This window comes from Caretta caretta, chromosome 7 (genome assembly GCF_965140235.1).
Source record: "Caretta caretta isolate rCarCar2 chromosome 7, rCarCar1.hap1, whole genome shotgun sequence".
Lineage (NCBI taxonomy): Eukaryota > Metazoa > Chordata > Testudines > Cheloniidae > Caretta > Caretta caretta.
Window position 1 is genome coordinate 125,295,997 of NC_134212.1, and position 15,093 is coordinate 125,311,089.

Here is a 15,093-nt window from a genome sequence, read left to right on the forward strand (position 1 = left end):
GGGTACATGTCGTCAGTGACCATTCCCTCCCTCCCTCCCTCAGTGAAAGCAATGGCAGACAATCATTTCTCGCCCTTTTTCCTGGATTGCCCGCGCATACGCCATAGCTTTGCAAGCAGGAGTCCACTCCGATCACCACTGCAGTTGTGAGCATTGTAAACACCTCGCATTTGCCCTTGGAGATTTTGGCATATATATTGGCATTACGTCTTTTGGAACGGAGTTCTGATGGCACGGATTCGTCTCCCCATACAGCGATCAGATCCAGTACCTCCCATTCGGTCTATGCTGAAACTCTTTTGCGATTCTGGGACTGCATGGTCACCTGTGCTGATGAGCTCACCACGCTGGCCAAACAGGAAATTAAATTCAAAAGTTCCCGGGGCTTTTCCTGTGTACCTGACTAGTGCATCTAAGTTGAAAGTGCTGTCAGAGTGGTCATAATGGAGCACTCTGGGATAGCTCCCAGAGGTCAGTACCATCAAATTGCATCCACACTACCCCAACTACCCCAAATTCGACCCAACGATGTCAATTTTAGCACAAATCCCCTTGTCGGGGAGGAGTACAAAAATTGATTTTAAGAGCCTTTAAATGGACAAAAATGGCTTCGTCATGTGGACGTGTGCAGGGTTAAATCGACCTAATGCTGCTAAATTTGACCTAAACTCGTAGCGTAGACCAGGGCTAAGTGTATAAGTGCAAAGTAATGCACACTGGAAAACATGATCCTAACTGTACATGCAAAATGATGGGGTCTAAATCAGCTGTTACCATTCAAGAAAGAGATCTTGGCATCATTGTGGATAGTTCGCTGAAAACATCTGCTCAGTGTGCAGTGTCAGTCAAAAAAACCCTAACAGAATGTTAGAAATCATTAGGAAAGGGATAAATAATAAAACAGAAAATATCATAATGCCGCTGTATAAATCTCTGGTACGCCCACACCTTGAATACTGCCGTTCTGGTCGCCCTATCTCAAAGAAGATAGATTAGAAATGGAACAGATATGGAGATGGGCAACAAAGATGATGAGGGGATGGAACAGCTTCCGTCGGAGAGATTAAAAAAGGGAAAGGCTAGATATCTTAACATTAAGAGAGAATTCCCCTCTAGCCTAGAATTGCAGCTCTGAAACACCTGCCAAAACAGCTGTAGTATGGATGCGATGCATAACTGTGAAAACACTTCTAGATTGTATCAAGAAAGGTCAACTTCTCCGGGCTATTCTTAATAGAACCTGGGCTGGTGGAGACATCAGTTCTGAAAGCCATTAAAAAAAATGGTTGCCTACCTTTCGTAACTGTTGTTCCTCAAGATATGTTGCTCACATCCATTCCAATTAGGTGTGCATGCGCCGCGTGCATGGCAGCCAGAAGGTTTTTCCCCTAGCAGTACCCATCGGGTCGGTCCAGGCATCCCCTGGAGTCACGCCTCTGTGGCGCCAAAAATAGGGCTCTGCCAACCCGCCACCACCTCAGTTCCTTCTTGGAGGTTTGCTTTGACAGAGGGGTAGCTTTGTGGGTATTGGAAAGGTAGGTAACCGGTTTTTCTTCTTTGACTGATTGCTCATGTCAATTCCAATTAGGTGACTACCAAGCCTACATTTTGGAGGCGGGGTCGGAGCTCAAAGGTTTGCTGACTATAGCACTGCTCTGCCAAAGGCTGCATTATTTCTAGCCTGCTGGGTAATGGTGTAATGCAAGGTAAAAGTGTGGACTGAGGACCACGTCACAGCTCTGCAGATTTCCTGGGTCGGAACCTGGGCCAGGAATGTCCTTGTGGAGTATGCTGTAAGCGGAGGGGCAGGTATCTTTGCCCAAAGAATTTCGGCATGGATCACATCCTGTATCTGGGCATGCTACGATTGGGCGGAGACTAGAAGCCCTTTCATTCCGTCTGCTACTGCGACAAACAGCTGAATGGACTTCCAGAACGGTTTCATCTGCTTGATATAGAAGCCTAACGCCCAGCGAACGTCTAACGAGTGAAGTTTTTGCTCCTTGCTGCCTGCGTGTGGCTTAAGGTAGAAAACTGGAAGATATCCTGGTTAACATGAAACTGGGAGACAACTTTAGGAAGAAAAGCTGGATGTGGTCTAAGTTGAACCTTGTCCTTATTGATGTGAAATGAGAGCTCCGCTTGGGACCAGAGGCCCTGAGTCCTGCGGTCTCCCAGGTGCGCGCCCCAACCCAATGCCGACGTGTCTGTCACTAGCGAAAGGGATGGCTGTGGTCTGACGAAGGGGACACCCACACACACTGCCTACACGTCGAGCCACCATAGAAGGGACTCGAGGACCGGTCGAGGTAAAGTGATGATTTTGTCTAGACTATCCCAAATAGAACGATACACCGAAGCCAGCCATGCCTGAAGAGGTCAGAGTCTCAGTCTGGTATGCTATGCTACACAGGTACAAGCAACCATGTGGCCCAGAAGCTTTAGGCAATTCCTTGCTGTGGTGGTAGGGAACTGCCTACGACTTCGTATGATGTCGCACAGGGACCGGAAATGTGACTCCGGGAGGTACGCCCTCGTCTGTGTAGAGTCCAACACTGCCCCTATGAACTCTGTCCACTGAACGGGGGATAGGGTTGACTTCTGTACATTCAGTAGAAGGCCCACGTTGTCAAAAGTAGCCCTTATGAAGCTCACTTGCACCTCCACTTGCGCCCTGGAGTGGCCCTTGATTAGCCAGTTGTCGAGGTATGGGAATCCCTGCACCTGATGCTTGCATAGGAACGCAGCCACAACTGCCATGCTCTTAGTAAACATTCAAGGAGCTGCTGACAGGCCGAATGGATGGACTGTGAACTGATGATGATTGTGGTTCACCACGAACCTCAGGTACCTTCTGTGAGACGGCGTTATTGAAATATGAAAGTAAGCATCCTTCAAGTCAAGGGCAGCGTACCAGTCCCCTGGATCCAAGGGATAATGGAGGCTAAAGAGACAATGCAAAACTTCAGTTTCTTTATGAACTTGTTGAGCTCTTGCAGGTCTAGGGTGGGCCTGAGGCCGCATTTGGCTTTCGGTATTAGGAAATACTGGGAATAGAATCCCCTGCCCTTCAGCTCCTGAGGAATCTCTTCCACTGTCCCCAGCGTTAGGAGTGTGCACGTCCTGTGTGAGGAGTTGCTCGTAAGAAGGGTTCCTGAAGAGGGGTGGAAGGGAGGGAGAACTGGAGAGAGTATCCCCTTTGTACCGTATAGAGTATCCAGCGATCCAATGTCATTTGGGCCCACGCAGGACAGTCGGCACAAGAAGGTAAGGGGGGAATGGATCCAGAGTCCAGACTGGTGTGTCGCCCCCAGGCACACCTTCAAAAGTTCTGCTTCTGGCCTGAGGACTGTTTTGCAAGCCCAGAGCTAATGAAGGGGGAGGCCTCTTTCTGTTGTTTCTATTATGCCTCCAAGAAAAATCCTGCCCGTTTTGTGGGTGGTAAAAATGAGTCGTGGGTTGCGGCTTAAAGTGCCTCCATTGTGTAGCCAGAGCATGCAGACCCAGGGACTTGAGGGTGGCCCTTGAATTCTTGAGGCTATGAAGCCGTGAATCAGTCTTTTCTGAAAAGAGGGCCGGAAACCTCAAAAGGGAGGTCCTGTATAGTCTGCCTGATGTCATATGGGAGCCCTGAGACTTGCAGCCAGGAGCTCCTCCTCATGGCTACCCCAGAGGCCATGGTGTGGGTGGCCGAATCAGCCACATCAAGGGCTTCTTGGAGCAAGGTGCAGGCAATGACCTTGTTCTCAGACTGCCATTGTGACGTTCTCCTGGTGTTATCCAGACCAGTGATCTGCTAGGTCACTCCAAACCTTGACTCCGGGAGCCAGCCTTACCCTGCAGAACTGCTGCCTAGCCACTCGGTCCCTAGTCTGTAGAAGTGCATGGGATTCTTCTGTCCTAAGTGCAGGACTCTGCACTTGTCCTTGTTGAACCTCATCAGATTTCTTTTGGCCCAATCCTCCAATTTGTCTAGGTCCCTCTGTATCCTATCCCTACCCTCCAGCGTATCTACCTCTCCCCTCAGCTTAGTGTCATCCGCAAACTTGCTGAGGGTGCAATCCATCCTATCATCTAGATCATTAATGAAGTTGTTGAACAAAACCGGCCCCAGAACCGACCCTTGGGGCACTCCACTTGATACCGGCTGCCAACTAGACATGGAGCCATTGATCACTACCCGTTGAGCCCGACAATCTAGCCAGCTTTCTATCCACCTTATAGTCCATTCATCCAGCCCATACTTCTTTAACTTGCTGGCAAGAATACTGTGGGAGACCGTGTCTGCTGTGGGAGACACCACGTCCACTGCTTTCCCCTCATCCACAGAGCCAGTTATCTTCAATTTGACTGATTGCATAGACCTGTCCAAGTTTGATATAACCCATCTGGTTATAGACTGACCTCATTCATTCTCCAACTGTCCGCTCTTCAGGGCAGGGAGCATTTCTTCACACATGTTTGTTCTGACTCTGGCACAATGGGGCTGCCTTCTCACAGGGCTTTGGGGGAGCGACAGGAATCTGAATACTCAATAAGACTTCCCTGAGAAAGGCTGATCCTTTGGGAATGACGAGAACGGGTGCAGAGATCTCCCTGCAGCTACCCCTGGGGTCAGACACCACAAATCAAGCAGAAACAAAAGAGGGGGCTACCTTGGATTCACTGCTAATTAGATTCACTCTTGGTTTGGCTCCTTCCTTCATGCTGGGGGCCCTAGTCTGGGATTACAGCCCCAGGGTACCAGGCAATGAATAAACACAGAGAGACAAGCACTGTCCTGAAGAGCTTACAATCTAAATAGAAGAGGTGACACAACAGGTGGATGCAACAAGGAACATATGCAACACGCCTGGCTCCCAAGAGTGCTTAGAGAGAGAGTATGGTATGTGGTATAGCTAATGGAATCTGATTCAGGACCACAGTGGTCCACATCAAACCATGGAGACAGCTGCCAGGCAGAGCATAGTGCCTACCTTTACGCTTCAGAGACATTAGGGACCGAAAGAATCCAGAGGTTGTGCCAATGCCACCAGGCAGCTTGGGGTCCTCCTCCCCCATCAGCTGGGCCAGCTCTGCTCCCGGCAGGTCGATGAGCCTGGTGATGTTGCTGACCACTAGCTCTGTGAAGACTTCAGGCTTCTCATGCCGCAACTTCTCCACAAAGAAGTCAGGGTTGAAGATGACTGTTTGCCCATGGAGGGAGGAGTCATTGCAGATGACAAACCTGCAGATGGCATCACTGGGAAAGAAAAAGAAGACAGGTTGTAAAACATTTCCTCCAGAATTCTCTCGTACAGCCAGTGTCCCCCCAGATCACAGGCCTCCTGAGCGACCTCACTCTGGAAAAGACACCTACTCGCACTGGAGCTGCCAGTGTGTTCTTCAAAACCACCGCCTGTCCAACGCCTGCTATTAATCCACACCGCGCGCAGCTTCAGCCAAGCTGGGACAACAGCTCTTCTTGGTTTTGTTTGTTAACATTATAATTAACAACTGTAGCCAAGACAAGATGCACAAAACTGTACAAGTGTCTCACAACTCTGTCTAATAAACCTTGCCAGGAAGATTTCAGATCACTAAATGCCTCAGGGTAGAAATCTCAGAGAAAGGGAAAAAGCCTCAAAAGCAGCTATTTTAATCATTAACTAAACTTTAAACCTGAAGGCTCTAGTCCCATTACCAGAGCAACTATCACTTGTGACAGTGAGCATATCCCCAAAGAATGTATACCAGGTAACAAAAGCACAGCCACACACAGAATGCTACAATGTAGCCTGCAGCTACCTTTATCTTTAATACAAAGAAAGGCCCACAGAAACTATGGGCCCCAAGTGTACTCAGATCAAGATTAGGGACTAAACCCTGGGACTGGATTCTCCACTAGCTGCTGTAAACCAATAATTACAAATAGCAATTAATGGAGAAGACAGAAAAAAGTCCCATGCTACACATAGAAAGGCAACCTCAACCGACAATCTATTGTCTCCCTGTTATTTGTGAGCTTCAATAACTATGTGAACAACTATACGCATCGGTGACGTTATTGACATGAACTGTGACCGTACAGATCATTGTTGCAACCAAGGTCCTATAGTGGCACCAAATTTTGTACAAAGGAGATCAAGTAAGGTGTCTATGAAAAGGTTATGATTTGCTGGTTATGATTATGCGATCTGGATGCATGTATCATTTTGTATTTAAAGTGATAAGTATTGGCTCTATACTGTCTGTATTTCAAACTTGTGCTATGCTTCTGGGTGACACCCCAGACAGTTTGGCATCAGTACTGCCTAGTCTGCTTGCTGGCCCATTGAGAACCATCAGTTATATAACTGACCCATTGAGAGAAGGCAGACACACCTTCTGACTCAGCGAGGCATGCAGAGACACGCCTATGGACAGCACTCTAAGGCTTGCAAGCCATGTGCTGGGCAGCTTGTGTTTGGAACAAAGGCGCACAGGCCGCATGGCAAGAGACTATAAAAGGCAGCTGCATCTTCTCCATTTTGTCTTCAACCCTCCTTCTGACCTCTGGAGGGACGATACTTGACACTGAAGCTCTGAACAAAGGACTGAGCGACCAAGCCAAGCTGGGATGTTTGTACTACAGACACTTAACTGGTTTAAATCAGCAGTAATCCCATCAAGCCTGAAACAAGCCTTGAACGGCTAAAATCCCTATGTTGTTTATGTTACAACCTGATATATAGACTGTGTCAACTCTTCTTACAGGCCCAAAATCCAGAGTTTGGTCAAGAAGACAGAGGCCTAGCAAATAGTGAACAATATTAGCTGAGAAGCAGAACAAACAAAGGACAACCTTGCTTTTTGCTAAGATAAGCTTGGTCAGCAAGAAGCCAGGTGGAAATTATAATTGCGGGCTTTATCTCAAAGTTGAGAACAGACCATGGGAATGAAAGGGGCCCTGTTTCTTCTGTAGAAGAGGTGCCTTCTTACACACCAGCCTTAAGTTTATGGAAGAGGTTCAAACATATCAGTATGAGATATGATATCCTCCCGCTCACAGATGTGCGCCTCTCCTCCAAGCCATTGCCAGTACCTGCCTTAGAAACACAAATGAATAATTAAAAGACAACCTTTATTGCTATATACTTTTTGTTTGTCCTTTTGCTTTAACTCCTAGATGTGTACGTGTTGGACAATCAAGGGAGCTACTTCATTATCTATGGATCCCAAATCAGAATTTAACATATATATTTTATACTAACACACTTTATATATTGTTTAATGGAAAACACCTGTGTACTAATTAAGTGTCATGTGTTAACCTGAAACCATGGCCGGAGACATTATGTAACCTTTTGACCATTGGCTACTGTGCTTATCTGGTCTTGCTGCTAGACCTATCCAGGGGTTTGGGACTGCCTACCCCATCATCTCCCTCCACCCATGGAAAATGCATATAATCCATTGTAATCAATTGTTTGGCCGTGTCTCTGAGCCTAATAAGCGAGGTGACACTCCGTCAGCACTGTACGTAATAAACCCATGTGCTTGATTTTACACAGTGTCCATATTTGTTCCTTCAAGCCTGAACGAAGAACTTTGCAGTTGTTGTATCTATTTGATTCCATTTAACCAGTTTTAAGTCTCATTTATATTTCTTTCTTTTTATAAATAAACCTTTAGATTTTAGATTCTAAAGGATGGGAAACAGCTTGATTTGTGGGTAAAATCTGACTGGTATATTGACCGGGGTTTGGGGCTCGGTCCTTTGGGATCAGGAGAACCTTTTTTCTTTTACTGGGGTATTGGTTTTCATAACCATTCATCCCCATAAGGAACAGTGCTGGTGGTGATACCGAGAAACTGGAGTGTCTACGGGAATTGTATGTATGACTTCTGGTTAGCCAGTGGGGCAAAACCAAAGTCCTCTCTGTTTGGCTGGTTTGTGTGCCTCAGCTAGTAAAGGAACCCCAGGCTTGGGCTGTAACTGCCCTGCTCTAAGCAATTTGTCCTGAATGGATACTCTCAGTAGTTTCCTGCCAAAGGCCGCTTCGTTACAGCGTCTTTCACCTAAAAGGCAGAAAAAACGGTTACCCACCTTTTCGTAACTGTTGTTCTTTGAGATGTGTTGCTCATGTCCATTCCATTGTACGTGTGCGCGCGCCCACGTGTGTGGTCATCGGAGATTTTTGCCTTAGCGATATCCATAGGGTTGGCCATGGCGCCCCCATGAGTGTGCTCTCAGCCACTGGTATATCAGGTGCCACCAGCCCTACAGCATCTCGGTTCCTTCTTCCTGACAACCCCGACAGAGGGGCAAGAGGGCAGATAATGGAATGGACATTAGCAACACATCTCGAAGAACAACAGTTATAAAAGGTAGGTAACCGTTTTTTCTTCTTTGAGTGCTTGCTTATGCTGATTCCATTCTAGGCGACGCACAAGCAGCATCAATGGAGGTGGGCTCAGAGTTCACAGTCTTGCAGCACTGCTCTGCCAAAGCTAGCATCGTCTCAAGCTTGCTGGGTCAGAGCATAATGAGACGCGAACGTGTGAACGGACGACCAGGTAGCATCTCGACAGATCTCTTGGCTCGGTACCTGTGCCAGGAAGGCTGCCAATGATGCCTGTGCCCTAGTTGAGCGTGCCATCATGATCACTGGCGGATACAGGCTGGAACCCGTGATCCAGGACGAGATCCTCTGAGCAGGCATTGGGCAACCCTTCATCCTGTCTGCCACTGCAACGAACAACTGCATTCACTTATGAAGTGGCTTCGTTCTATCTATGTAGAAAGCCTGTGCCCTCCAGGTGTCCAGGGTGTGTAGCCTGCGTTCCTCATCTAACGCATGAGGCTTTGGAATGAAGACTGGTAAGTATATGTCCTGGCCAGTATGAAATTGGGAAATAACCTTGGGCAGAAATGCCAGGTGTGGGCACAGCTGAACCTTGCCCTTATAGATAATCGTACACGGTGGCTCCAAGGCCTGATCTCAGACACCCTATGGGCTGACGTTATCGCGACCAAGAATGAAACCTTCCAGGAGAGAGCAGGAAGCCAAAGGCTCAAAGGGAGATCCCATGAGCCTTGACAGCACAAGATTCAGGCCCCGAGATGTGTGGATAGAGCCGCTTCAGACCCTTCAAAAACCACGCCGTCATACGGTGAGCGAAGATAGACCTGCCTTAGAATGGAGGATGGAACGCTGAAATGGCAGCCAGGTGGACCTTGATCGAAGAGATGGACAAGCATTAGAGCTTGAGGTGCAGCAAATAATCCAGGATATCCTGCAACTGGGCCTCCGAGGCCCGAATATGACACCCCAAGGTCCAACATGTGAACCTTTTCCACTTTGCCAGATAGGTCGCCCTGCTGGAGGGTTTCCTGCTGCCTAGCAAGACCTGCTGAACATGGGTCGAGCATACCCGTTCGTCTGTGCTTAGCCACACAGTAGCCAAGCCATCAAGTGCAGCATTGCCAGGTTCGGGTGCAACAGACTGCCGCGGTTCTGGGACAGCAGATCTGGCCGAAGTGGCAGGTGTAGCAGGGCAGCTGCCGAAAGGCTCAGCAACATGCCGAACCAGTGCTGGCAAGGCCATGCGGGGGCCTCTAGGATAGTCTTTGCTCTGTCTTGCTTGACTTTCACAAGGACCCTGTGAACCAATGGCACTGGGGGGAAGGCATACATCAGCAGGGTACAGCCCTGAGATACTATGTCCAGTACCCAGCAGTCCAAGGTGACCCGCAACCAGGACGAATGGTAGGGATGAAGGTAGTTGAGGAAAGAAAACAGTGGAGCCGAGGGGATTGACTGGGGCCTTGCGCGCTCACTTCTGGCTTCCGGAATGCTTTGCCGGGCCAGGATGCTCAGGGGAGCGGGAGGTGGAAAGGCAGTGACAACCAAACCCAGTGTCTCTCTCCCTCCTTCTCACAGACCCCAGGCAAGGCTGACCTTGGTGGTGGAGGTGGCTGGAACCTCTTGCGCAATGACTGTGGCGATTGCATGCCCAGTGAGCAAAAGGTGGACCTGGTGTCTTTCAGCCCATGGAGTCTCACATCCGTCTGGTCAGAAAAGAGAATGTTCCCATCAAACGGGAGGTCTTGCATGGAAGTCTACATCTCCTGGGAGAGTCCGGTGGTCTGAAGCCAGGAGTTGCACCTCATTACCACCACGGATGCTACCACCCTGACTGCTGAGACCGCCGAATCCTATGCCATTTGGAAGGAGCAACTGGCCATCGCAGTGCCCTCCTCCACCAGAGTATCAAACTCTTAGGAGTGGGTACTGCCTCCTCTGCCTCCGGGCACACCTCTCACACTGAACCTGGTGCTGTCAGTGCCATCACCTGCTGCTCCAAGGCGGCGGCAGACAAGCGGAGCGAAGGAGGCATTGCCATGACCGGCACTCCCCACGTGTTCCAACAAGGCCACTGGCTGGGCTGCTACTGCACCGATGCAGCCTCGGGCACCCATTCACGCCGTTGGGGTCTAGGCGACGGGCTAACTCTCCCTTCCGTGCCGGAGGAACTGCCTTCCGGAGACTATGGTGGGGCCATGAACGCCTGGGTCTGTTTAGAGACCGCTGTCATTGGAGACTGGTGCCGGAACGAGGGGACTGATGTCGGAGCCGGGGGGACCGGAGATGGGATGGAGAGTGTTCCCATGGTGTGGGCAACCAGGATCACCATTGAGAAAGCAACTGGCAGGAGGGTGACTGGTACCGGAAGTAAGGAGACCGGCGCCTCCCTCTAGGCAAAAAGAAAAGGAGTACTTGTGGCACCTTAGAGACTAACCAATTTATTTGCGCATAAGCTTTCATGAGCTACAGCTCACTTCATCAGTATGCATCCAATGAAGTGAGCTGTAGCTCACGAAAGCTTATGCTCAAATAAATTGGTTAGTCTCTAAGGTGCCACAAGTACTCCTTTTCTTTTTGCGAATACAGACTAACATGGCTGTTACTCTAGGCAATCCACATCAAGACGACGGGGGACTGCAGTTGTGGTGCCGGTGACCGAGGGTGAGCCCCAGATGATCTGGGAGGTGGCTCCAGTGACCTGCAGCGTGGAGGTGGAGAGCACGTCATTGTCTCCGGGGATTGGCAGCACTCCACCACTCCCTGAGGAGCTTTAGCCTTAGCCGAAATCTGCGGCACTTGCTGTGTTGGCGGCGCGGGTGGAGGCCTTTGCTCTCTCGGCGGTGGGTGAGCACGCAAGGGCATTGGTATCGGCAGGAGTGTTGGTCTGATACCACTCACAGGAATCGGAGGACCTTTCATGGGGATAACAGCTCCGACGGGAGAAGGCCGACTGCGTGGCTCCGGGGTAGACAGGCGGCCTGAAGTGGGTCCTTTGCCCGATGAAACCTGGCTTTTCTTTCCTGGCACCAGGGAGTCATACTTCCTCGCCTTCTTTTTAGGCACAGTCAATGGGGAACAGTGCTGGGCTGAAGTCGGTGCTGGAAGTGCACTTCACACCGATGCAGAGGTGCTCAGCAAATCCTGCCGGGACAGCTCAGAGGCCAGACGGAGGGTGGACTCCATGAGGAGAGCCCGTAATCAAATACCCGCTCCTTCTGCGTGCTGAGCTGAAAGTTCTTACAAATACGGCACTTGTCTTTAATACATGCCTCCTCCAAGAACTTGAGACAGCTGCTGTAGGGGTCACTCACAGGCATAGACCTGTTACAGTCTGCGCAGGGATTAAATGTGGGAGACTGAGGCATGCCGCGTCCAGGGCAAAGTGCCGACTGGGACTCTACTAACAACTATGAACATGTAACAGCTGCTGAACATCAGCTATTAAAAAATTAACTATTTACAAGGCCCAAAGGCACAAAGTCTGAAGACGAAAACTGCTAGCCCTTGCTAAGCAAGGAAAGGCGCTCCGACTAACGGCCACGGGCAGTAAGAAAGAACTGAGAGGGCGTAGGGCTGGCCGGCCTGATATACCAGCACATGAGCACGGCACTCAAGGGGGCATCACAGCCAGCCCTACAAATACCACTAGAGGCAAAAATCTCTGATGACCGCACACACCTAGAATGGAATCGACATGAGCAAGCACTTGAAGGACTGTGGTGTCATTTCTAGGATACGTGACCAGAATAAGTGACAAGAGAACTTGGGACTTAGACTCCACAGTGGAAAGTACTTGCTGGAATCACTGTAAACCATGGACTTGCAGCCAGCACTCTACAATTTGTGCTGAGTGAGAGTCCCAGCAGAAACCCTCCTGCTGTCACTACTATACAGGCGTGATGAGGGCTATTTTGAGAAAATGCTGGAGACTGAAAGGATGCAAGGCAGATGAGACTGGCAGAATCATCTCAGAGTAACAAGCTATGAGGGGTTCACAGCTGCATCCTATAGGGTAGCCTAGGCAGCATGCTACTGATTCCAGTATCACCTGATGGGTTTCTCAGCCGTTTGTTGCACCTAAGGACTTAAGACCAAAATGGAGCAATGCAGTACCAACTGCCAAAGACACCTGCTGATTGATCTCCCAATACTCACATTGTTACAAAAAGAAAAGGAGGACTTGTGGCACCTTAGACACTAACCAATTTATTTGAGCATAAGCTTTCATGAGCTACAGCTCACTTCATCGGATGCATTTAAAAACATACACAAGTGCCAATTCTTCCCAACAATGTGGAGCCAGGGCTCCGTCCTGAAATCTGTAACAACCCACTTTGATCCAACACAAGTCCTCTTGCTGACTGTGAAGAGTTACAAAGGGATCTTACAAAACTAGGTGACTGGGCAACAAGATGGCAGAGGAAATTCAATGTTGATAAATGCAAAGTAATGCACATTGGAAAACATAATCCCAACTATACATACGAAATGGTGGGATCTAAATTAGCTGTTCCCACTTAAGAAAGAGATCTTGGAATCATCATGGATAGTTCTCTGAAAACATCTGCTCAATGTGCAGCGGCTGTCAAAAAAGCTAAGAGAATGGTAGGACTCATTAGGAAAAAGATAGATAATAAGACAGAAAATGTCATAATGCCACTATATAAATCCATGGTACGCCCACATCTTGAATACTGCATGCAGTTCTGGTTGCCCCATCTCAAAAAATATATTAGAATTGGAAAAAGTACAGAGAAGGGCAACAAAAATGATCAGGGTATGGAACAGCTTCCATAGGAGGAGAGATTTAAAAGATTGGGACTGTTAAATTGGAAAAAGAGACGACTGATGGGGGATATGATAGTGGTCTATAAAATAATGACTGATGTGGAGAAAAAGTGTTATTTACCCCTTCACATAACACAAGAACTGGGAATCAACCAATGAAATTAACAGGCAGCAGGTTTAAAAACAAACATAAGGAAGTACTTCTTCACACAACGCACAGTCAACCTGGGGAACTCATTACCAAGGGATGTTAAAGACTGAAAGTATAAGCAAGTTCAAAAAAGAATTAGATAAGCTAATGGAGGATAGATCCATCAATTGGTATTAGCCAAGATGGTCAGAGATGCAAACCCACTCTCTGGGTGTCCTTAAATCTCTGGCTACCAAAAGATGGGACTGGATGACAGGGGATAGATCACTCAAATGTCCTGTTTTGTTCATTCCCTCTGAAGCGTCTGGCACTGGCCACTGTTGGAAGACAGGACGCTGGGCTAGCTGGACCATTGATCTGACCCAGTCTGGCCATTCTTATGAGGTGGTTTAATATTTAGACCCAGCTACCTTGCCCGCAATGATCCTCTGTTATTCACTCACTAGCAGTTTTTGTTCCCCACACAGTAGATATGCAAATACTCTCTAACAGCTACATCAAGAAGCACAAACTATCTGCTCCCTCCACTGCTAATTACATCTCTAGATTCACAGAGAGAAACCCCACTGCACTAAAATCAAATAACTCGCCAACCTAGAGCAACCGACAGGATCACCATGCATATTCCAGAGGTTAGTTTCAGTAAATTCAATAATGCCTAAAGCAAAAATAGATAGAAAACCAAATCTCTTACATGAATGCTGAGAGCTTTTGGAGAGGCATTGGGAGCAAAGACACCGAGAAAAGAACTTGCTCCTTGTTTCCAACAACAAAGACACCCGCCTGCCCCAGCACAGCCTGTGCAAATTCCACGCATGCTACAAGACACAAGGGTGCATTATTGGGTCTGAAGGGCCCCCTTGGCACACACTGGGCATCAGCCGTCACGCAGAGACAAAACTGAAAAGAAAAGCTGGATAAACTGATTATGTCACTTCCCAAAGGCCAGTGTAGCTGGAGTCTCATGGCAACCAATTTCATCTGCATGGAAACTAGGGCTTTGAATTAGGGACACTTTGGGCTTAAGTAATGTAACTCACAGGAACCTACCAAATGGGCCCCAGTTTAACCCATCTATATGACAAGTGAAGCCATGTCACCAGGTCCACTGTCTGGGATGAAGCATGGTTCCATTTTGTAGTGATTACAGAGCCGTCACCATGTCTCTCAATCGTGCTAAAGACATATCTTTGGACCAACGATGGGCAACCTGCGGGCCGCATGCAGCCCGTCATGGTAATCTGCTGGCGGGGTACGAGACAGTTTGTTTACATTGACCGTCCACAGGCACGGCCGCCTGCAACTCCCAGTGGCCACGGTTCGCCACTTACAAAGACACTTGTTACACTAGTTTGTCTGAGCGATTGCCTGAACAAGAAGTAGGACTGAATGGCTCTAAAATTTTACATTGTTTTATTTTTGAATGCAGGTTTTTTGTACATAATTCTACATTTGTAAGTTCAACTTTCATGATAAAGAGATTGCACTAAAGTACTTGTATGAGGTGAATTGAAAAATACTATCTCTTTTTTTTTTATACAGTGCAAATACTTGTAATCAAAAATAAATATAAAGTGAGCACTGTACACTTTGTATTCTGTGTTGTAATTGAAATCAATATATTTGAAAATGTAGACGACATTCAAAAATATATAAATGCTATTCTATTATTGTTTAACAGTGCGATTAATCGCGCTTAATATTTTTAATCGCTTGACAGCCCTAATTTAAAGGGATTTTAGTCCTGCTTTCAGTCTCAGAAATGTTAATTGTGTTAATTCAATATTAATTTTGTTAACAATGTTAATGCCCAATGTAAATTAG

The 15,093-nt window shown here is 48.0% G+C and overlaps 1 protein-coding gene across 4 annotated transcripts in view; it reads right to left on the bottom strand.

Annotated features, from left to right (window-relative positions):
- The window catches only part of ARHGAP19 (Rho GTPase activating protein 19), a 62,102-nt gene that overhangs the window by 26,280 nt on the left and 20,729 nt on the right, over positions 1–15,093 (bottom strand). For 3 of the 4 annotated variants that reach the window (XM_075131123.1, XM_048857284.2, XM_048857283.2), the window contains exon 2: positions 4,977–5,242. In XM_075131123.1, coding sequence (XP_074987224.1) covers positions 4,977–5,242 — 266 coding nt within the window. Of the gene's footprint in view, positions 1–4,976; positions 5,243–13,963; positions 14,083–15,093 lie in introns of those variants that run through there. The other variant, XM_048857285.2, reaches the window with a different exon arrangement.